At 55.7% G+C, this 23148-nt stretch overlaps 1 protein-coding gene across 1 annotated transcript; it reads left to right on the plus strand.

The window, feature by feature from the left end:
* The first annotated feature begins 425 nt into the window (after nucleotides 1–425).
* Nucleotides 426–20759, plus strand: ALDH4A1 (aldehyde dehydrogenase 4 family member A1). The gene is made up of 15 exons (XM_087820810.1): nucleotides 426–505; nucleotides 6970–7063; nucleotides 7842–7934; nucleotides 8380–8427; nucleotides 9293–9448; nucleotides 10939–11088; nucleotides 11166–11240; nucleotides 12293–12480; nucleotides 14764–14837; nucleotides 15529–15725; nucleotides 15853–15900; nucleotides 16758–16910; nucleotides 17639–17760; nucleotides 18538–18656; nucleotides 19296–20759. The coding sequence occupies exons 1-15, from the start codon at nucleotides 447–449 to the stop codon at nucleotides 19406–19408; spliced, it is 1689 nt and encodes a 562-aa protein (XP_087676936.1). The 5' UTR covers nucleotides 426–446; the 3' UTR covers nucleotides 19409–20759.
* Nucleotides 20760–23148: the final 2389 nt, after the last annotated feature.

The raw sequence follows: 23148 nt of genomic DNA on the forward strand, positions 1-23148 counted from the left end.
TCCCATTTCCGCTCTCTGATTGGCTCTTTCAGCCCCCCCTCTCCGGGCCATGGAACGCTGAGACACAATCTCTCCTCTGATTGGCCCAGGAGCTTCCATGTATCATTCTGATTGGCCGATGGGGCTCACGCCCTCTCTCCCTCGGCCCCTTTGAAGGCAACTGGGTCATACCATAAAGAGAGGAGGGTAACGTGTATATATCAAGACTTCCCTTTTGCATTAACTTGCCTTATGTCACTTAACGGCCTCTATCATGCGCTGAAAAGGAAAATCCCTTTATTAACAGAGGTAAATATGCAGGTATTTCTGTTGATCCTGGCTCAGAGGACGTCTTAGGTGACCCCGTGACCCCTCTCTTTCCGAGGTAGTGCGCTCCGGGCGGGGCAGCGCGGTCGGGCTGCGCCGGGGGCGGACTGTCCTAGGACCTGCGGCACTGCGAGCTGGAGATGCTGCTGCGGCCCGCGCTCCGCCGCGCCCTGCGGGCCCGCCCCTGGTGTGCGGCCAGGTGAGTGAGCGCCGCGCCTGCGGGGGCCCCGAGCCACGCTGCCGGCCCGGGGTTCCGGGAGTCGCTGGGTGCCCCCCACGCGGGGTTCCCTCCCTGCCGGACCCCCGCCGGGTTCCCGGTGCCTCCCCTCCGCGGGGGGTGGTGGGGGTGCTTCCTCTGGTACCTCCCGTCCCCGACCCAGGCCTTCCTCTCATTGCGACACCCCTGCCTGTCTCCTTCCTGCAGCGAGGGGCACCCCCTTCCCTAATCCTGCGGCCGGGTGGGGTGTCTTGCTGCTCTCCCGGCTCCCAAGATCCGAAAGCAGCCTCCTACGCGCTCGCCCTGCTCCGAACGCGGGTCTTGTAAGCGCGCCGGCCGCGGGGGCGCGCGGGCTGCCCCTGGGCACCTGCTTTCCGCGCACCGCCCTCCTCCGCCTCGGGCTCCCTTTCAGGACCCACCCCTGGGAGTCCCTGAGTCTCCCCTCTCCTCTGTCCTCCAGGACTTCTGCCTCTCTCTTCCTCTTCCCTTTTTTTTCAAGTTAAGTGTTGGGCAGAAAAGGGACTGCTTGCTTGCGGTAGGTGGAATAATATTTATGGAGTGCTTACCAGGTGTCAAAAGCTGAGCTAGGCATCTGGCATATGCTTTATTGTAAGGACTGAACAGTGGCAGGCACATAGGCAGTGCCCGGGTATTATCCCGATCCTCATTATCACTTGTATTTAAACTTCTGTGCGGTAGATATTATTTCACATTCCAGGTGAAGATGCCAAGGTGTAGTTTCGGAGTGGCGTGCCAACCCCCAGAAGGTGGAGTTGGGCTCCTAGACCCTTGCTCACTCAATGACAGATGTCCTCAGAGCCCCTTCCTGCTGTGGACTGGGTGGGGGATCTAGGACACAGACCCTCCTGCTTCAGAGGGGCTTACAGTCTGGTGAGGCTGCCCCCCTCCGGACCCATGTTTCTCTGGGTCTCCCTTTTAGAGCTGGGCAGCCCCCCGCCCCCAGTTTGAATTTTGTTTGCCTGACCCCTGGGACTGTGACCAGCTAGCTATGTCTCCTCTGCTGAGCTAGGCCCTTTCTGAGTTAATCAGTGTCCTAAGGGATGGCACAGGGATGCCCTGGGCAGGAGTGAGTTTCAACACTGCTGTGTGTCCTCTGTGCGTGGGAATGGGATAGGGAAGGGCATGGGAGAGAAGGGCTCCTCTCCCAAGCCAAGGTTGGGGTCACACTTGCCACACCCTGTCCCTGCACTCTGAGACCACCCCTCTCAGACTCCAGATGGAAATCCCATAGATTTACTTGTTTACTCAGTACCTACCATGTGCAGGTGCTGCGCTAAACACTGGAGGGAGGGTTACCCAGGCGATTTACACGTGGATGGAGCCTTCGAAGAGTTTTCATTTTAATGGGGGAGAAAGACTTAGATGTAAAAAAAACCCCTCTGATATCTAGTAGAAAGCAATCCATATCCTTTTTTTTTAAAAAGCCCATTATAACAATAATATTTATCAAGTAGTCAAATACAATAAGCCTGGCACTGTGTTGATAAGCACTGTTTTATCCCCATTTTACAGATGGCGAACTTATCTGCCTGTTAAGGCAGATGCAGGACTAAAATTGCATTCAGTCTGACTCCAGATTCATGCTCTTAATTACAAAGTCTCCTGGGTGGAGAAAAAGCATTCTGCAACCAGAGAGAAAGCATTTTGCAACCAGGCCTGCTGACTCAGGTTACCTCTTCCCATACAGCAGTTGGCCTGATGCCTTAGACAGGGTTTTTCAACCTTGGCACTATGAACATTTCTAGCTGGACGATAATCCTTATTGTAGGGACTTTCCTGTGCATTGTAGGATGTTTAACAGCATTCTTGGCCTTTACCCACCAGATGCCATTAGCATCCCACAGTTGTGATGTTGCCAGATGTCACCTGGGGGGCAAAATCACTCCTAGTTGAGTGTCATAGCTCTAAGACAGCAGCTTTAATGTTTAGTCACTTGTTCATTTATTTGATAAATCTTTAGGACACACCTGTGGCATGTCATCTCTACATTTATGGTGAGACAGTTTTAGGACAGTTTTAATGATCTCACTTTGCTATATGAAGAACTTTAGTGCCAAGAAAAACCACCTCTTTTGAGGAACTGCTATGGGTAATGTTTTGTAGTGTTTCCCTTTTTGCCTGGAGTGCCAGGAATCTCAACCAATTTTTAAAAATACTTTTGATTGTGTTTTCTTTTTAATTAGTATATGTCCATAGTAAGAAGTACAGCTAAAACTTAGCTAAGGCACACCCCAGTCGTGTGCATTTGTTTACTCATTGTGACGGGTGAATGCATGCATTTACTAGACCTATTCAGTATAAATTTAAAATTACCATAATACATATAGAAAACTTTTCTGTGAAATTAAACTTTTCATACATACTTAATTCTAATTACACAAATTATGCATCTATATTAATAAAAACAGTTAAACTAATTTGTCAATTTTTTAACATATGCATTGAGAAAACCTACTTTATTATATAACAGACTTTCTGCTTTAACGGACACCCCCTCGACTGAATTAGTCTGTTATAACGAGATCTTACTGTAATAACACATTTATAGGGTGGATTCAATGAGATAATCACTTAGCATAGTGCCAGGCATGTTGTAAGCGCTTAATAAATGTTCCTTGATGTCTTCTGGGGCAATAAAATGGAAACATTTTCCCCTGGGCTGGATGCCCCTCCCTTCTGGACCTGCCTGGGCCCCACACTACTCTGTTAACCTCCACTGCTGGCCGCTTATCTCTGTGATAAGAAGAATTAACCTAATCAAGTCTCAGATAACCTGGGTGCTGAGTGAAGGAAGGGTAATTTCCTCTCCACTCTTCTTGGCCTTGGCCGTCCCTGACCTCAGTCAGCCACTGGGGAGCCCAAGGGACCTGTGTCCAGTCTCAGGTGTTAACCTGAGTGTGCTGGCCTGGGAGTCAAGTTCTGGGGGCCTGGGGTCAGCTCTGACATCGCATGCATGTTGTTTTCAAAGGGTATTTCTCAAATGCTTACCCTGGACCAGTCAGTACGTCCAGGGGTGAATGGAATGGACACAGGCCGGCCAAGTGGAGCTTATGGCCCGGTGGCAGCTTCACAATGAGGGTTGTCACCGGTGCTGTGAGAAAAGTGCGGGGCTAAAGGGGATCTGAGAGGGGCCTGCCCAGGTGGTGGGAGGCCAGCCACATAAAGAGTACCCCACACAAAAGGGGCCGCAAAAATGACCAAAGTGACTAGATTGCAGCAAACAGGGTGGGAGGCACTGGGGCCGGGGCGATGGGAAATGGGTGTCTGGCCTCAGTAGTGTTGTAGGTGACCAGAGCCGCACCGGGAGTCAGGCTGGACCTGGGTTCAGCAACCTCAATACTGAGTTCTGGCTTAGAAAGAATTCAGAGCCAAGACTCCAGCTCGCTAGGGAAGATTAATCAATAAAGCAAAGAAAAAGTACCCTCGAAGAGAAATTTCCAGCGGTGGCTCAAAGAGCTGCCCTGGGGAGTGGGCTAGGGCTCCTTTTAACTCCTGGGAGGGGAGTTAACTGCTCTCTTCTTTAAGCTGACCTATCAGGGCCTGTCTAGTCATCTTCTGTCTTTGTATGGTAGTAGATGGGGCTTTCCTCCAGCCCCCTTGCTCTCCTCTAAGGGCAGGGGTCTGCCCCATGACTGACCACGTGCCAGGGGAGAGAAGATCAGGAGAACCTGACCTGCATGACCAGAGGCATTCTAGGGTGGAGAGAGGGTCTCCAGGGCGAGGTCTCAAATCTTTCCAGTATCTGCTCTTCCAGTTCTTCTTCATTGCTGGGTGTCCAGGACATTCCTCCCTGGTGACCTGTAACTGGCTCATAGTCCTTCCTCTGCTCATGTCTGTCTAACTGCCTACCATGTAAGGAGTCTGCCTTTTTATTGCAGAAGAAGTGAGAGGCCACTGAGTAGTTTTGAGCCAAGTGCTTTATGTCTGCTGTGTCTGATGATTAAATTTTCATATTAAAACTATAACTTTGGCTGCAATTTGGAGAGTAGCTTGGTGACAGTGGACCAGGAGTGGCCATTGCAGTTGTCCAGGCAAAAGCTGGTGGTGCCGTGGACTAGGGAGTAGGCCTCAGGTAACCTGCACCCTGGGAGGGGAGCGGAGCCCCCCACCCCTACCCTGCTTCCCCTCAGCGTTCCCCTCTGTACATTTCTGAGGTTTCATTGGCTGGCCCACAGCTCTATGCAGCCCTGCTGTCACCCATTGCAGATGTTTTGATGGGGCTTTTTTAGCTCAGATCCTGGTACCTGTACAGGGTGGGGAGGGGCAGCTAAAATCTCACACCCAGGCCGTGAGGTCCTCAGTGATCTCTTCAGATCTCCACAGTAACCTCATGAGATGGGTATCACTCCTAGTCAGTGACTTGCCCAAGGTCACACAGCTACTGGACTGCTGAGCTTCCTGTGGTCAGGGGGAGGGTGGGGCCTGGGGAATGTGACTGGCTTCCTTGGGCCTGATGGCTGTGGCCTGGGGGTGAGGTAGGGGGAGAGAGGGAGAAGGTCCAAGGGCGACCTTGCCCTTGGGCATCTCGGGAGACTTGGCCCTGCCCCTCCACTGCACAGGCCCCTTTCTGCTGTCCCCTGGGCCTGACCACTTCCCCCAGCTCTTCTTAAACCTCCTCTAGGTCTCTGCTGAGCTTGCCCCTCCCTGACCACTCTGGCTAAAGTGGCTCCACCCTTCCCTTACTTATTCATTTTTGGGTCCCTCTGTCCTTATTGTGTTTATTTCTTGCCGGTGTCCCCCAGTAGAGGTCAGCTGCGTGCAGCCAGAGGCCTTGCTCTCTTGGTCACCACTGTGTCTTCAATGCCCAGGCAGCGTCAGAGATGTGGCAGATGTTCAGTAACCTTGTAGGGTAAACGTGGGACCTGCCCTCACGGCCCCTTTTTCGTGTCCTTCCTCCAGGCCTCCCAGACCAGCCCTTTGAGCCCCCACACCTCTTCCCAGTGAGAAAGCAAGAAGTCCCCCGACCCTCCCAGCCAGGCCGTTTTGCCCTCCTTTGGGCATTAGCTGCCTTCCAGGACATGGGCCTCAGACAAGGTCACTCTGAGGCAGTGATGAAGTGAGGCGCCGCAAGGCTGTCATAGTTTGTTTGAGCACAGATGAACACAAGGTCACTGTGCCACCCCCAAAATACCAGACACTCCCCCTCTTGCTAAAGGAGGGGCTGCGGCCCCCAGCTGTGCACTTTCCCTCCTGCGTGGAACAGTAACCCCACTTGTCCACCTGCAGGTGCGTTCCGACTGGTCTCTGGCCGGGGGCGATGACACCAGAGGGAGATGGTATCTGGGTTTTTCTGATCCAAATCCAGGTCTCTCCTGATCTTGGTCTTGAACTAGATATTTTCCTTTTAGGACCTAAGTTATTTTATTTCTATAATGGGGCCACTGGTGAGACCCATCCGATGGGCCTATACATGATGGACGGGAGGCGTTATCGAGTCTAACGAGCCTCCCCTGGCCGGTGTGGTTCAGTTGGTTGGGTGTCATCCCGTGCACCCGAAAGGCTGCCAGTTCGATTCCCAGCCAGGGGTGTGCAGGAAGCAGCTGATTGATGCTTCGATCTCACATTGATGTTTCTCTCTCTCTCTCTCTCCTTTCCCCTGTCTCTAAAAATCAATAAAGTATTCTTTGAGGGGAAAAAAGTCTAACAAGCCTTGTGCATTAGGTTCCTTGTCATTAATGCTCCCTTTTACAAGTGACTGACCCTAAAGTCTTACCCATGTGCCCCCCACCTTCTGACCCCCAGGAGTGTTAGGGGTGGTGGTCATAGTGGTTATTAATCAATGAGGTCACAGGTTCCAGACTGAACAGAGGCTCCAGAACAAGGAGTTCTTGAAACTTGGTGCCCAGGAGTCAGACTCTGAACCCCCAAGCCCCCCCTTCCTGTCTCTGTGAACTGAGCTCAGGGCACTCCTCCAAGTTCACGGGCCACCTCTTGGACTTTCTTGCTCTCCCTCAGTTCAGCTCCGAGTGCTGGGCCTCTCAGCTGGTTCACATTCTGATGAGACCCAGCTCTGGGGCATCCTGCCTTTTCAGCTAAGAGAAAGAAGTGACTGGGTCTGCTCTGGGATAAAGTTTGCATTGTGGGGAAACCCTGTCCTTGTACAAACACTTAGAAATGCGTTTGCCTCTGTGGATTTAAGCTGCAAACAACCGTGGGAGTTTGTATGATTACTTTCGCTTCCTGGGTGTAGAAACAGGTTCAGAGGAGGCAGCTCACACACTCAAGGACACACAATCTCAGGTGTGGGACCTGAACTCGAATTTTGCACCCCAAGGCCTGTCTTGTTCCCCCCTCACCAGTTCTATAGTTGCTCTGGATTTCAGGATTCTGGGCCAACCCAGGATCCCCTGTTGGAGACAGAGGGGCTGGGTCTGTGGTGGTCACTGCTGACCTGTCTGCCTCCCTCCCCCCACCCTTGCATCCAGGCTTCGGTGGAAACACATCTCCTCCCTGAAGGTGGCCAACGAGCCCATCTTGGCATTCACGAAGGGCAGCCCCGAGCGAGATGCACTGCAGAAGGTAAGGGGGGCGCCAGTGCAGGGCATGGAGCAGACACAGCCTTCAGCAGCCCCAGGGTGCTTCTCGGTGCCACAGCGATTACCCCTCCTGCCCCTGCTCTCAGCCCTGGAAGGAAACCTGGGGTCAGGGGCGGGCTGTGTGTCGGGAGCATAGGAGAGGCTGGGGCCATTTGGGGGCCTCAGTGCTGGTCAGGGGTCATATGCTCACAGATGTTTTTCAGAATGGTCTTCCATTAATTGCCATTATTTTAAAAATTGTGAGGTTCCACGTAAATTTCAGGTGCAGTTTTTTATTTTATTTTATTTTTTTATATCTTTATTGATTTCAGAGAGAAGAAGGGAGAGGGAGAGAGAGAGATAGAAACATCAGTGATGAGAGTCATTGATCAGCTGCCTCCTGCACGCCCCCCACTGGGGATCGAGCCCACAACCCGGGCATGTGCCCTGACTGGGAATCGAACCCCGATCTCCTGCATCCAGGTCGATGCTCAACCGCTGAGCCATGCCTGGCCCGGGAGCGACAGTTTTTTAAATCATTTTTTGTAATGGGAAAACCTGATGATGCTGGCCTCTCCTTCCTGTGTGACAGGGAGCGACAGTGGAGGGGCCGAGTCCTGCTGTCCCCCGAGGAGAGCACACGTTCTCCAGCCGCAGACCTGGCCCGGCCGCCGTCTCAGTTCCTTTCCTCCCGGGCCTCTGCATTTGCAGACTCTCCGTCGGGTCTTAGGTGGGAGAAGAGGGGAAGGAAGTGCCCATCTAGCATTTTGTCCTCTCCTCAGGCCTTGAAGGACCTGAAGGGCAAGACAGAAGCCATCCCGTGTGTGGTGGGTGACGAGGAGGTGTGGACCTCAGATGTGCGGTACCAGGTGTCGGTAAGCCTCTCCCTGAAACTGGGGTCTCTCGAGCAGCACGACAGCATGTGACCTGGGGCTCTGCCTCCAAGGGGGTTTTAGTCCATGCCCAGATTTGGGTAGACTTGGAGAGGGGGAGTCAGTTTACATGGGCCCCATGGCTAGCGGGTGGCAGACAGAGATTCGAACCTGTGTCTGACCATAAAGTCCACGCTTTCCCTGAAACAGTGCGGTCCATGCCTTTTTCCTGGACCGGGAACCGTGTCTTACTCATGGAAAAGCAGGTGCCCCACAACCCTCAAGGGGCAGAGATCGGCGTGGGCTGGGCTACTGGAGGCTTCATGGGGATTGGAGGGGAGAGAGCTGAAGGCTCTTCCCTGGAAAGCCAGCTCTGAGCCCTGCCTCTTCCCCCCCCCACCTCCCCCACCCCCACCCTGGCACTTCCCTCGCTCTTCTCTTCTTTCAGCCCTTTAACCATGGACACAAGGTGGCCAAGTTCTGCTATGCAGACAAGGTGAGTCCCTGGTGACTTTGGGGTTTGGGGTGCTGCCCCTGTTTTGTCCTGCTGGCTGCGGACATAGAGGTGGACATCAGACACTGCTTCCCTCTGGCCATGGGGGTGAGAGTGTAGTTGGGGCAGTCAGGACTGAGGGAGTCCCTGAGCGGGTGTCTCTTACAGGTCCAGGCATGCAGGGGTTAACTTGAGCCAGGTGGGAGCTGCCTTGGTCAGGGCTGGGACATCCTCCCACCTGCTATCGCTGTCTCCACGAGGCAAACCCTGACATGGTAGAGTTGAGGGGAGCCGTAGATTCTGGGGAGGCTGAGTCAGGGAAATTGGAGACATCGTGGATGGAAAGCCAGAAGGAATTAGTATCACAGAGGGCCACCGAGAGGGGATGGGGTGACCTGTGGTAGGGGGTCTAGGGTCTGGCGTCCTGTGGCAGTGAGAGCAGCTGAGGTACCAGCAGCAGGTGTGTGTCTCAGGTGGTTCTGGCCTGGCAAAGGTAAGACCAGGGCCCTGACCTCGAGGGCTGATGGCCCTGGATGGTAGATTCAGGGGCCCCAGGCCCCAGGATTAAGGTGACACCCTATGAGACCACAGGAGAAAGAGGATCAGGTTTAACAGCTGCGGGACTCAGTGCCAAGTGCCTGGCATGCTGACCCAGCTGGCAGGTCAGCCTTCTCCAGACTGGCAGCAGAACAGGTTCCAAGCCTGGGGTGGCCCTTCCAGCAATGGGACTTAGGGTCTGCAGCTGTGGGGAGGGGAGCCGGTGTCCTCCCCGGGTGGAGCGTGACCTCCAGATCTCTCCTCCCTCGCTCATTCCCTTGGGACCTGTCCTGCTACAGGAAGAAACCCCCAACCTTGCCCTCTTCGCTAGGCCCTGCTCAACAAAGCCATTGAGGCCGCCTTGGCTGCCAGGAAAGAGTGGGACCTGAAGCCTGTCGCAGACCGGGCCCAGATCTTCCTGAAGGCAGCAGATATGCTGAGCGGGCCACGCAGGGCGGAGATCCTTGCCAAGACCATGGTGGGACAGGTGAGGTGCCTGTGGGCACAGTTGGGGTGGGAGGCAGTTGTACCCCATCCAGTTCGGCAGGCATCAGCTGAGCAGCTTCTGGGTACTGAGACCTGCTCTGCTGGCTGGAGACTCAGAGGTGTCCTCGAGGGACAGGCCTAGGAGAGTGGGCAGACACCCAAAACATTAGACAAGGGGGACTGCTAAGCCTATGTGTCTGACTACGGAAATGTCGCTTCCCTTCCTTCTCTGTCCCCACTCCAGGCAAGGCCTTTGTCATGTTTTGCCTGGACTGACAGTTGCCCTGTGCAGTCCTCAGGTGTTCTCGATACCTCTAGCAGGTGCTCCAGGCTTACAAACCACTAAGATCTATCACTGAGAGTCACATCCCAGATCCTGAGCCCAGGGCCCTACAATTCCCCCCTCTTTCCAGCTCGCCACCTTCTCTGCCCTTCCCACCAGGCCTTCTTACCTGTGGTGAGGCCAGTGTGGACCTAGTGACATTCCTGGACTCCACGGGCGTCCCACATCCCTGCCTCTGCCTGGTGTCTCCTGCCTGGGATGCTCACTCTCTTCTCTGCCCCGTGAACTCTTACCTGTCAACAGCCAGCCGAGATAGCACCTCCTCTGTGAGCCTTCCAGAAACCTTCTCTGTCCAGAAGGATCAGTCCCACCCCATAGCATGCTGTTCATTTGTCACAGCTCAGATCGCACGGGGGTGTAATGTCTTCCTATGTTTCTGTTACCCCTTTATAAGCAAGCTTTTAGGGAACAGTAATCATGCGTTAATGTTCTCCATCTTTCTGGGTCTTCCTGGAGTCATAGAAACTCCTGGAGAAACTTTTTTTGAGTGAGTGCATTTGAGCCAGAGAGTGGCAATAGCAGCCCAGAGCTCTGGGAAAGGAGCGGAGCGGGGAGAGTTCATGTCCTCAGGGAGCATTGGGAGGTTTGGGTGAGAGCTCCCCCTGCTGCACAGAGGTGGTACGACAGTCACGCCCTGCCAAGTGTGTCCTGATTTTCTCTGCAGCGCCTGGGGTGGGTGTCAGGCTCTAGAATGTCCCAGGTGAGCCGCACTTGGGCAGGAAGAGACACACACACTTCCAAGCCCAGATTAAAGTGCCTCTTTATTTGAGTGAAGGCTCAGGAGCTTGTGGGAAACGCAGTGGCCGTGCAGAGCAGGGAGCAGTGCATCTTAGCTCCGCTTCCTTCACCCCGTGTCCTGGGCAGGGCGAGCAGCTGCCAGTGTGCCAAGGAGGGTTGCCCGGACCCAGGAAAGGCCCATTCTTGCTGCCCAGAGTCCTTTCCCCATGGCTCACATTCACCATCGGAAAGAACAGACAGTCTAAGGAAACGTTTACAGTCTCAAGGCCTCCTGGTTCCTGGCCCAACACACCTGGCGAGGGCACGTATCCACTCCGGGGCAGTTGCCGCCAGCACCCTGCTCATGCGTCACTGTGGGTTCAGGGTCCCGTGTCTGCCACTGCTGACCCCCTGGCCTTCCTGCCTCGCAGGGTAAGACAGTGATCCAAGCCGAGATCGATGCCGCGGCCGAGCTGATCGACTTCTTCCGATTCAACGCGAAGTTTGCCGTGGAGCTGGAGGGAGAGCAGCCCATCAGCGTGCCGCCCAGCACCAACACTGTGGTGTATCGCGGGCTGGAGGTAGCCACCTGGAGGTGCAGGGTGGGACGGGCTGCTGGAAGCCTTGAGCTTGGCCTCACCACCTCCTCTGTCTCCAGGGCTTCGTGGCAGCCATCTCCCCCTTTAACTTCACTGCGATCGGCGGCAACCTGGCGGGGGCACCAGCCTTGATGGTGAGATGTGGCCAGCGGGAAGGGATGGTGGGAGCTCAGCATCATTCCCGTCTCAACAGACAAAAGGCCACATTTGAGCCCCTGAGGTCCCAGCCCTAGTCCTGGGGAGAAGCACAGTGGCCGAGACAGCGTGGGGCGTGGAAAGGCTTCAGGGTCAGAGGCTGGTTTGGGTTCCAGCTTTGCCTTGCTCTAGGTGACCCCAGTTAAGCCCCCACACTGCTCTGAGGCAGTTTCCTTATCTGCAAAGTGGAAATAATAGGAAAGCCTGCAGTGCAGGGTTGTGAGGAGCAGATGAGACCGGGCATGTGACGTGGCAAACGCCAGGCAGGTCTGGCCATGTGCAGGCTAGTGTGTGGTGGTTGTTAGTGATGGTGATAATTGTAGCTCACCTTAGAATGCTTGCTATGGGCCTGGTGACTTATTTGTCAGAGTTGTACAGCTAGTTCATAATGGGCAGATTGGGGTTCAGGCTTAGTTTTAAAGAAGTCACTCCATGATCAGGGTGAAGCTGACCATCAGCCTCATGAGCTTCCAGTCTGATGGGGCAGACTTGGCCCTGCCTTTGGAGGGCCTGGGTGACTCAAGGAGTTGCAAGAAGAGAGCTGAGTTGTTGGGGGCCTGAGCCCCAAGCAGGGTGGCTGGGTGACCTGGAGAATGTTCGTGCACACACCCAGGCGCCCACGTGCCCTCACCAGGACATGTGCAGAGAGCCCCGTGAGCCCTTGCCCAACCATACCCAGTGAGCACCCAGCAACTCAGAAACACCTAGAACAGTGCTGCCTGAGGGGTGCTGGCAGGACCAGTCCGTGCAGGCTTTGGAGGAAGGGAGCCTTGGCCAGAGAGAGAGAGCAGCCAGGGCTGGCGTGGTCTTGTTAGCAAGGGCCATCAGAGCATACTGCTCGACACCTGGAGGTGTGGGCTCGGGTGGGGGACATCCTGGCCTGCATAGGGGCCTGATGGTTCCCGGTGAGGGATGACCATGCTTTGGGGTGGGCTGGAGTCAGGGCTGGTGGCTTCTGGCCTTCTGAGTCATCCTTGTGCCTCCCGGGCAGGGCAATGTTGTCCTTTGGAAGCCCAGCGACACTGCCATGCTGGCCAGCTATGCCGTCTACCGCATCCTCCGGGAGGCTGGCCTGCCCCCCAACATCATCCAGTTTGTGCCAGCTGATGGGCCCACATTTGGGGACACTATTACCAGCTCAGAGCACCTGTGTGGCATCAACTTCACAGGCAGCGTGCCGTAAGTCCCTGGGGTGAGGTAGGGCAGGGTGCTTTAGGGATGTCACCTCTGTCCAGTAGCTGGGCTGTGAGCCAGAGGTCTGGCACTGACCATACTTACTTGCTGTGTGGCTGTGGGTGAGCCATTTCCCCTCTCTGAGTCTCTGTCTCTTCACCTGTGTAGCAGGACTGCTGATCTCTACCTTACAGAGTAATCATCAGGGTTGAACTAGTTACAAACAGGAAAGAGCTTATCGGCTAAAAGCAGCCCACGGGTGTTTGGCAATATTGATTTTGATGCTGTCTCTGTCAGTCGAAAGGGGACAAGGGAGCCTGGAATAAATAATTGGAGGAGGAGAGTAGGGGAGGCGGTGGGAAAGTCTTGTAGGAGAGGGGACAGCACATGCAGAGGATTAACGCAGAAGCTCTTGTGCTCTGGGAGGTGGTGGTGCCATGTGGCTGGAGCTTGGAGTTGGGGGACTGCAGGTAAGAGGGTGGGAGCAGGACATGGTTGGATCATCACCACTTATTCATTCACTTGCTCAGCTGGGATTTAGCCCCCCTGCATGCTGGACCCTGCTCATGCTAAGACTCAGCAGCGAATTTGTGGAGAGGACAAGGTCCTGCCTCCGAGGGGATTTTAGTCCAGTGACTCCAAGGCCCTGTGGGCTTGAACGATGTCTGGACTGTATCCTGAAGGTGATGGGAGACAGCGAAGGTTTTATGCAGGGGGAGTGGCTTAATCAGGGTTCAAGCAGAGATTACAAACTACGGTAGCTCTTCAGTGGGACCTGGCGAGTGGCTGTTTTCTTTGACTGCTAATAGGGATGAAGCCACCTGGTACAGCTCTGACAGTTTCATGTCAAAATCCAAATGATGGCTTCTTTTGACAACCTGGATGCTCTGGTCCCCCTTGGCCCTTATTTCCACGGGCTGGAGGTGGGCAGGCTCCCCACCTCCCCCACCGCACAGGTCTCCGCACCCCGGGTCTGCCTCCCTCCCTCCCTGCCTGTCCCTCTGTGCCCCGCATTTGCAGCCTCTGTCCCAGAGGATGGCTCTGGCTGCTCTGCACACAAGCCGCTAGTGGCTGGAAGCAGGAGACCATAGGAGTCTGTCCACATCGAGCAGGACGACAGGGCCTGAACCAGGGTGGAGACAGTGGGAATGGAGAAAAGTGGGACAATTCAAGGGAGAGAGTAGCAGGGAGATTCGATCACCTGTCTGTGGGGTTGGGATCGGGGATCAGCGGGAATGTCCAGACTTGGGGCAGGAGGCATCGTTCGCAAGGTGGGCACCCCAAGGCCCAGCAGTGGGAAGGTTAGGGCAAAGATGATGCACATGTTGGTCACTTTGAATTTGGGGTGCCCATGGGTCACCTGGGTGGAGATGTCAAGGTCAGCACTGGGGACCTACCAGATGTCACTGGGACACCTGCAGTGGCTCGCTCTGCTGGTGTCAGGCTCCCCCACCCCTCTTCCCTCCAGGGTTTGCAGGGTGGCAATGGCAGCGTTAGAATTGCTGAGGAGGGCTGTTTTCCGAAAGGCCTGCTCTGCCAGCCGAAGGCCCCACGGGTCCCTGCCTGTTAGCGGGCGGAGCGGGCCTGGCCCCCATTTGCCATGCTCTGATGAGCAGCGGCTCAAAGGTGGGAAAGTCATAAATTAGTATTAGCTACTGTGTCGCTGGCTCCCTGGTGATTAGCATTTTTATTGTTTTGTGGTGCCGAGGTTGGTCACACTCCGAGCCCAGGGAGGAGGCGCCCAGGGAGGAGGCAGGCCTGAGCTTCCTCTCCCAGGACCCTTCTCCTCAGTTTGGCCTCTGGAGCCTTGGGTGCTGGGCAAGGGCACCCCTCGCAGTGACAGCGTCTGTCCCCCATCAAGCACAGTCAGTGGGCTCTTAACTCTCATTAGAGTGAATCACAGAACAGCCCTGCCCAGTGGGATTCTTCCCTCCAGTTCCCAGATGAGACACCGAGTTTAAGGCTCAGAGAGGTTAAATAGTGAGCAGAAGATCACATCGCCGTGGGTGTCTGAGTCAGAGCTTGAACCCAGTACCCCCCCCAGCCTTCTCTGCACCATCCTGCCACCAAGGCTCCCCTTGCTCCCTCCCCGTAGGCCTGGAGTGCTGCCCATTTCCAGCTGCCACCGCCTACTGGTTCCCCACCACCCCTGCTGTGAACCCCTGCTCGCCTCTGGGCTGCCGACCCTGGCCTTCCTCTGCTGGGGCCTGTGCCACAACCCCCAGAACCCTCACCCTTTCAGATACCCAAGCCCAGCTCCCTAATTCCCATCCTGTCCTCTGGTTTCAGCACCTTTAAAAACCTGTGGAAGCAGGTAGCCCAGAACCTGGATCGCTTTCGCACCTTCCCACGCCTGGCTGGAGGTAAGGCCCCTCTGCCTGCCCCGTGCCTGTGGCTCCAGGGAGCCCCCCCCTTCCCCGGCCATCACGCAAGAGGAGGTGAAGCAGCCATGGTTGGGGTGCTGCAGGAGCTAAGACCTGGGGGTCCTTAGGCGTGGAGCCTGTGCTCTGGCAGGTCCTGGGGGTTGTGCAGAGCACCTGTGCCTCATAGTGTTCATTCATTCATTCATTCATTCATCAGTCATTCAGCAAATTAAGTACCGTGGTAGGGAAGGAGCCCTGGCTGTTGACATGGGTGGACCCCCTCACCTCTTGCTGGTTTGGGGGGTTAGTGGAAAGCTTAAAGAAAGCTGTGCCCACTTCTGGGAGTGGAATGGGAGCCTAGGATTCTAGTTTTTCCTCTGCCATGGTATTGGGCAGCACCGCAGTCCCAGCCTCAGTTTCTCATCTGTATAATGGGGGAGTTGGTTCTGATGACCCCTGACGCCCTTCACCCTTGGGCATCAGTTTTTTCATCTGTAGAGTGGGAGAGCAGGCCTGGCTCATGGGTGTCTGGGATGCTGCTCAGCTCTAACTCTGCCTCTCCCGCTCTCATCCGCCCAGTATTGGGGGCTGGTCACAGGGCCCCGTGGACAGCCGTGGGCAGTGTGGTGGGCCCCTGGGCTGGCCGGAGGAGCCCGCTCCTTCATTTGTCCCCCCACCCTGGCCCCTGTAGAGTGCGGGGGGAAGAACTTCCACTTCGTGCACCGCTCAGCCGACGTGGACAGCGTGGTGAGTGGGACCCTGCGCTCAGCCTTCGAGTACGGTGGCCAGAAGTGCTCGGCCTGCTCCCGCCTCTACGTGCCTCACTCGCTGTGGCCGCAGATCAAAAGGCAGCTGCTGGAGGAGCACGGCAGGATCAAAGTGGGCGACGTGAGTGGGGCCTTCATCCGCGGCCCAGCGGGCGGCTGGCGGGATTGCAGCTCCTGTGCGGGTGGGCCGGGGCGTGCAGGAGGGGCCCGTGGCCACTTGGTCTCTTCTCGTGTCCCCCTGCCTCCAGCCTGCAGAAGATTTTGGGACCTTCTTCTCCGCGGTGATTGATGCCAAGGTACGGGCTAGAATCCAGTTGTTCTGGGGAGCTGAGCCCTGGACCGGGTGGAAGAGGGAGGAGGAGATAAGGGGGCCCCCACTGCTTCTGGGGAGGGAGCCAGGTCGCCACTCCCGCCTCCAGCTTTTAAAGGGCAGAATCCTCCAGCCAGAGAACAACTCTCCTCCTGCACACGCTACAGCCGAGCTCAACAAGCCCCCTTTAAGTGCATATTCATACAGACACAGCTAGGCCCTCACATCTGTGTGCATAAACCTAAACATGCACACATGTATGCACATGCATGAACATGTTCACGTGTGGGCATGCGTGTCGGCCTTTCCACATACATGCATATACATCCATACACACATATCTCTGTACATGAGCAAATCCATCCATGTGTGTGCATGCAAAGATTCATGTACATGTTTGTACGTATATAGATGCACATGTGTAGGTCAACATGCATGTAACATACAGGGGTGGGCAAAAGTAGGTTTATAGTTGTAATTCAAATAAGTAATACAATGATCAATAATACAAGAAGAAACTGTTTCACATACGACTGTAAACCTACTTTTGCTCGCCATGTATCTACATGCTTAAGTAAAGCAACATGGCCATGCCTATGCCCATGTGTACATTTATGCCATATGTGTATTTATATGTGAGTAGTTCTAACACACGCACACACACGCGCGCATGCACATCTGCCCTGGTCTCTGCCATGGCTTATCCAGACCCTCAGGGCCCTCCCCTCTGCCATGTCAGAATTTGGGTCCCTCAGGAACAGGTGTTTTGGGGTGAGTGTATTAGAGGCTGCTGCTGGGACCGGTCCCCTAGCCAGTTCCTGACACCCTTCCCCGCCTCTGCAGTCCTTTGGCCGCATCAAGAAGTGGCTGGAGCACGCCCGCTCCTCGCCCAGCCTCACTGTCCTGGCGGGGGGCAAGTGTGATGACTCTGTGGGTTACTTCGTGGAGCCCTGCATCATCGAGAGCAAGGACCCTCAGGAGCCCATCATGAAGGAGGTGACTGGGCGGGTGGCCGGAGGCACAGGGGAGGACAGCCGCTCAGCACAGCATGTGCACAGGGCCCTTGAGATTGGTTTTCTTCTCCAGGCATTATCCCATTTCACAGATGAGGAAAGTGAGCAAGTGAATGTCTCACACCCAGTGAGAGCAGAGCCAGGCCTTGAGCTCAGGCCTCCTGACCCCAGATCCAGTGGTGGGTCCTGACACTGCTGACACTGCCCAGGCCCACCACAGTGATCGTAACAGCTGACATTTATAGACTCAACTGTGGGCCGGCCACAGCTGCCACTTGATGGCGGTAAAGGGGGTATTATCAGTCCCGTTTTGCAGATGAGAAACTGAGGCTCCAGGAGGTCAAGGAACCTTGGTGGCAGCGGGAACAGTGATACTGTTGGGGCAGTTCCTGGATCAGCTGTTGCCAGAAGTCTCCTGTTTCCTTGGGCCTGGGCCCGTGGCTCTACGGGTGTGGGTTTGGCTGGCAGAAGGGCCGGAAAGTTTCCTGGGATCTTTTGCCGGGGTGGGGTGGGGTGGGCAGGGCAGGAGCTGGGCGCGGTGCCACCCCGCAGGGAATCCAGCAGGACATGCACCTGGCCCTTCTTGCAGGGGCTGAGCTGTGCACCGAGGCCTGGGGACGGGGCACTGAGAGTAGAGGCAGAGGGCAGAGCAGGCTGGGAGGCCTCAGGGCCCTGGTCCAGGCTGAGGCTGGTCTTGGGCTTCTCTCCCAGGAGATCTTCGGGCCTGTGCTGACCGTGTACGTCTACCCAGACGACAAGTACAAGGAGACACTGCGGCTGGTGGACAGCACTACCAGCTACGGCCTCACGGGGGCAGTGTTTGCCCAGGATAAGTGAGTGGCTGCAGTCCCTCTGCTCCAGGCCTGCTGTCCTGTCCACACCCTGGACATGGGTCCTAGCAATAATGCCACCCCTTGCTTTCCATCCACGCCCCTCCCCTCAGCCCCGACCGGCAGGCAGGCCTTCCATGCACAGGTATAGAGAGGCAGCTGGCTCTTCGTTAAAGTGCAGGTTCTGGGGCCCGGCTATTGGGTCTGGATCTCTAGGGGTGCGCATGGGAATAGGAGTTTTTCACCAGCTCCCCCAGTCTGAGGGGGCCCCACTGTGCAAGGTCATCGCCTCATGCTGCAGAGTGGGACACAGGCTCGGGCCGGGCACACTGCTCATCTTGCAGAGGCAGGATTTGATATTCACCCTGAGGCTTTGCTTTTTCCTGCCTCCTGGCTTAGTTGCCACCCTTTTTCTGTCTAGAGAAAATGAGGTGGGAGTGGAACCTGAGGGTCAGGGTGAGGCTTGAGGGGTCCCCCAGCTCCTGAGGGACAGGAAAATTGGACCTGGATGGGCCACTCCCTTGAGTGTGTGCTGTTTGACCCCCACCCTCAGTCCTTGCAGGAGCCCTGCAAGGGAGGCCTGAAATCCCCTTTCCAGAGGAGAAAGCTGAGGCCCAGAGACCCTAAGTAATCTGCCCAACGGCCCACAGCTGGTGGCTGGCCCAGGCTGGCCCATGTCACTGTCCCAGTGATCGCCTGGATAGCCAGCCTGGGCTGGGTGGGTATGGAGGTTGGACCTGGGGCTGGAGGGGTGGGTGAGCTGGCTGCCCTGCCTTGTAGGAATGTTGTCCGGGAGGCCACGGAGATGCTAAGGAATGCTGCCGGCAACTTCTACATCAATGACAAGTCCACCGGCTCAGTGGTGGGCCAGCAGCCCTTCGGGGGGGCCCGAGCCTCTGGTGAGTGGGTTCCTGTTTCCAGGAGGAGTCTTGAGATCCTTCATTTCAAGGGTGCTAAGAGTAATAGGAACCGCACCATCCCCTGAGCACTGTGGTCGGGCACTGTGCTCACCCCCAGTTCTTTTAACAGCCTTGTGAGCCAACATGCTAAACTGAGGCACAGGGTGGTGAAGCTCCTTGCTGAAGGGCACATGGCTAGGAAGTGGTGGAGCTGGCTTTTGAATCTAGTACCCACAGCTTGTGCCACCATGCTCCAGGTCACTTCAGTCCAACTCCCTCCTATTTACAAATGGGGAAACTGAGGCTCAAGTTGGGGTGGTGACTGTCCAAGGTCCCAGCTGCCCAGTGGCCGAGCCAGTGCTCCCCTGTCCCCGAGACACCCCTGGCAGGTGGGGCACATGGATCCCGGGATTGTCGGTGTCCTGTCCGCTCACAGTTCCTCCCTCACCCGACCTCCGGCCAAGGGTGCTCCTCACAGATGCACTTAGGAAACTGGCCACTGTGAACACTTTTCGTTGTAGTTTGTTTGCTGCCCACACTGGGGCCCCATTTATTCCATCAACTCCTCCCCACCCCTTTTCCCTTCTGCCCAGAGCTGATATATCTTTTCAGAGGCAACCAGAGCTGTCTTTTCCACAGGAACCAATGACAAGCCAGGGGGACCCCACTACGTCCTGCGGTGGACATCGCCCCAGGTCATCAAGGAGACGCACAAACCTCTGGGCGACTGGCGCTACTCGTACATGCAGTGAGCCGGCTCTGCTCCTCCGCCGTCCACCTGTCTGTCTGTCCAGGCACCTGACCTCAGAGCACTGGGCCCACCCCAGCCCTCCACCCTGCTCCCTGTAGATGGCCCCTTTCCTAGAGTCAAGGGCTGGCTCCCTGCCCCACACTGGCCTTATCCTGGCCTGTCCCACATCTTGGTGTCAGGTGCCCCAGCTCAGGTTTAAGATCCTGCAGGGAGGGAACAGGCCTGCTGCCCTCATCCCATCGGCCACCTTAGAAATTGCATCTCGGAGGTGTGACCTTGGTGCCGGCTGGTTCTCTATCTCCCCTTTCCTCCTCTTAAATACTGGCCCAGTGGTTAAGGGACTTGGGGAATGATGGGGCAGCTCCTGATCCCTTGGGTAACAGGAGGCAGCTCTGGGCCCCTTGGCAAACCTCATGACCCACAGAGGTTCCTGGCCTGACCCTGGCTTCTCCAGGCCTGCAGGACTAGGCGTGACCAGGGTGGTCTGCAGGGCTGGTGAGTCGTGGCTGCAGGTACTGGGACATTAGCTGACCTTGCCCCCTTTGGTCTGGGCCACTCGCCTTTTACAGTAGCTCTTTGCCCAGACCCACATGAGCTAGTGGATACCTGTGCCTGACCTTGAGCCTTAGATACCCATGTGCCTTCCTCCAGGTGCCCGTATGTCCACGTGATTGACAGCTTCATGTGGCGAGGCTGGAGGCCACCTTCCAAGATGTGGGATGTGCTGGTCCTTCTTGGGGCTGTGATTTTGGAAATTGTGGGTGGAACTTAGCTCTCCTCCCTAAGCTACCCTCAGAGCCTTGTTGGCCTGGGGTTTCCTGCAGGAGCTCATTTCTCACTGGCCATGGTACGACAGGCCCAGGTAGATGCTCTTCCTATTCCCCAGTCCCCCAGACCTACCCTTGGGTCCCTGTCCTGCCAGCGCCAAGGGTTGCCCATAGAATCTTCTTCCTTTGAATGTGAGTGGCTTGGTGTGGACTGGCCCTTGGGTGGCCTGTTCTTTGTTTGATGTAGCCATTCGGTGGACTCTCACAAATAGGTTGGATTCTGGGTGGCCAAGGATCTATCTGTAAAGGGTGACTTGAGGGCAGTTTTTAGGGCGCCCTAAATGTCCTGGGCCTTCCTCAAGGACAGCTGTCAGGAGGTCCCCATGGGGTTGGCGTGGTCATTCCCCAAGTGCCATGACCTCCCACTGCGCCCAGCGGTCAGGGGCCTGGCAGGCCCCTGGGTTCTGCTTCCTTCCTGGTTCTGCACTGTTTCCCATAAGGGGCCAGGTCAGGTGGCTGGGGTGGGTGGGTGGAAATGTTCCTGGTTCTACTGGCTCTCTACTGTGAGGTGGCAGTGGGATTTGCCTTGATGTCACCCAATAAAATACCTGTTACTTAATCAAATTGGTCTTTCTGGTGGGGGTGGTAGGGGCTGGTCAGCATCTAAGTCTGATGGCATTGCCACTGTGTCATTAGGTGTCAGGGGCACAGTGCCCTCAATGTGATAGAAGGAAGGGCAGGCACTGATGAGTGGGAATACCTGCTGCAGGCGAGGGGAACTCTGGAGCCAGATGGGCTGGGTGCAGATCCCAGCTCCAAAATGTTGTGCAACGTCTGTGACCTTCTATCTCTTCATCTGTAAGATGGAATAGTAATACACACACACACACACACAAGGTTGTCATGAGAATTAAATGAGTTAATCATTGTGTTTAGAACAATGCCAGACACAGAATTAATTATTGACAGTGTTACCCATTTACCCATTGTTGTAACAACCACTATTATGTGCTGTGATAAGTTTACATGCCTGGATATTTTAGTTAAATATTATTCTAGATGTGTCTGTGCAGGTGTTTTTGGACGTGATTAACATTTAAGCCAGTGGACTTTGAGTAAAGCAGATTACTCTCCGTAGTGTGGGTGGGCCTCATCCAATCAGTTGAAGGCCTTAAAGGAACAAAGACTTCCCCCCAAAAGAAGGAATTCTGCCAGCAGACTGCTTTGGGCTCAACCACAGCTCTTCCTGGGTCTGCAGCCTGCCAGCCTACCAGCCTACTGGCAGAATTGGCATTTACCAACCCCCATGACCTTGTGAGCCAATTCCTTACAATTAATCTGTCTGTGTGCCTCCTTTTGGTTCTGTTTATCTGGAGAACCCTGAGAATACACGTGCCAAGGACTTTGCATGTTTTTTCACGGCAGCCTTAGAAAGTAGGTGCTGCCTCGCCCCCATTTTGCAGATGAGGACAGTGCAGAAAGGAAAGGGACTTGCCAGGGGTATGGTATCACTGGAATGGAAACAGAGGCCTGTCCGGTTCCAAAACCTACTCTCTTTCCTCCACCCAGGTTCACACGTGGCACTGACCGCCTTGCAATGACCCGCTTAGCCAATTAGCTGGAGCCCAGAATCTGTGGGTCCAAGCCCACCTGGGCCAGCTGGTGTGGGGGAGGAACAGGTGTGTGGGGGGGACATGTGTCCTGGCCTGTCCCCACCCACAGATAACATAGGAGCTGCTCCTGAGCCACACTGACACCCCTGTCCCAGGTCCATGAAACTGGGCTGTGGGCGTGGAGACTCTACCCTTGGCAGAGCCCCCACTCTGCTAACCCAGGGGCTTCCACTGATTGTGCGAGGGGGGCTTGACTCAGGGACAAAGGGCAGGCAGCACCCCAAGCCCAGGCTGGAGCTTAGGGAAGGGAAGGATGACAACTGCGTTTTCTAGGTGGTGGATATGCAGGTCCTTCCAGTGTTTTTGCGTGAATGGAGTGACTCAGGGCCACACCGAGACAGCAGCAGAGCTGACTGATCACTGGCTAAGTGCTCTAACTACCTAGTCTCACATAGCCTTGGCATTGACCTTACCGGGTAAGGCACACCTAGGTGGGCTAGTTACTTCAGTCATCTATCTTCAGTCTTCTCATCTGTGAAACGGGAATGACAGAATTTACCTTTGGGGCTGCCGTGAGTATCTGAGGGTGTGACATCTAAAGCCTTGAGCACAGTGCCTGGCACACAGCTTATGTTCAGGTGCTCGTGGCTTTGCTGACTTTGCTGGCCTCCAGACGGACCAGGCAGGAACTGAGAGGATGAGCACGTGGTGGGGGAATCAATGAAAATGATGTGACTGTGAAGAGGGTGGGGCTGCACCCTGATGCTTCCTCTGGACCCCCAGGAGCTCCGAGCCATCCTGTGGCACAGGTGGCCCCTCATTTCCTTAGAGCGCACGCCCGACTGGCAGCCCCTGGACAGCGGTGGCAAGGACGTCCGGCCTCAGTCAAATGGTTCACGCTCCAAGCCCGGACCTGTGGCTGGGCCTCCGGCCACAGAGGGAAATGAGGAGACTCCTTGGGCCAGCACGGACACGGGGACTTAACTGTGGTGACCATGCAAAGAGGCCTTGGGCACCTGGGCAGGATAGGTCACGCGCAAGGGAGGGGATGCTCCCTCTGGAGCTGCTAAAGACACCCAGCATCTTTCAAGGTATGTTCCAGAAGCTTTGGCTCTTGTGGCCGGTGCAGAACCTGTGGTGGGCCCCCATGGCCGCTCATTTCATTACAGGAGGGACAGTCTCGAACTCTGGCAAATTCCCCTTCCTCCGGGGTCTGCTCTGCACCCCGCAGTCCTCACATGCCATTTTGTCCAGTCCCCACGCAGGTCCCAGGACGCTGGGATTATTAGCCCTACTTCAGCAGGGGAGGAAACAGAGGCTCAGAGAGGTTATGTAACCTGCCCGTGCTCACACAGCAGACA

Source organism: Miniopterus natalensis, chromosome 9, assembly GCF_054644295.1.
Source record: "Miniopterus natalensis isolate mMinNat1 chromosome 9, mMinNat1.hap1, whole genome shotgun sequence".
NCBI lineage: Eukaryota > Metazoa > Chordata > Mammalia > Chiroptera > Miniopteridae > Miniopterus > Miniopterus natalensis.

Excerpts from the sequence above, each read along its gene's own strand:
- ALDH4A1 (XM_087820810.1), top strand. The coding sequence starts at position 447 with ATGCTGCTGCGGCCCGCGCTCCGCCGCGCCCTGCGGGCCCGCCCCTGG. Across the intron at positions 14,838-15,528 it reads CTTCCCACGCCTGGCTGGAG|AGTGCGGGGGGAAGAACTTC; the intron begins GTAAGGCCCCTC and ends TGGCCCCTGTAG. Across the intron at positions 16,911-17,638 it reads AGGAGCCCATCATGAAGGAG|GAGATCTTCGGGCCTGTGCT; the intron begins GTGACTGGGCGG and ends CTTCTCTCCCAG.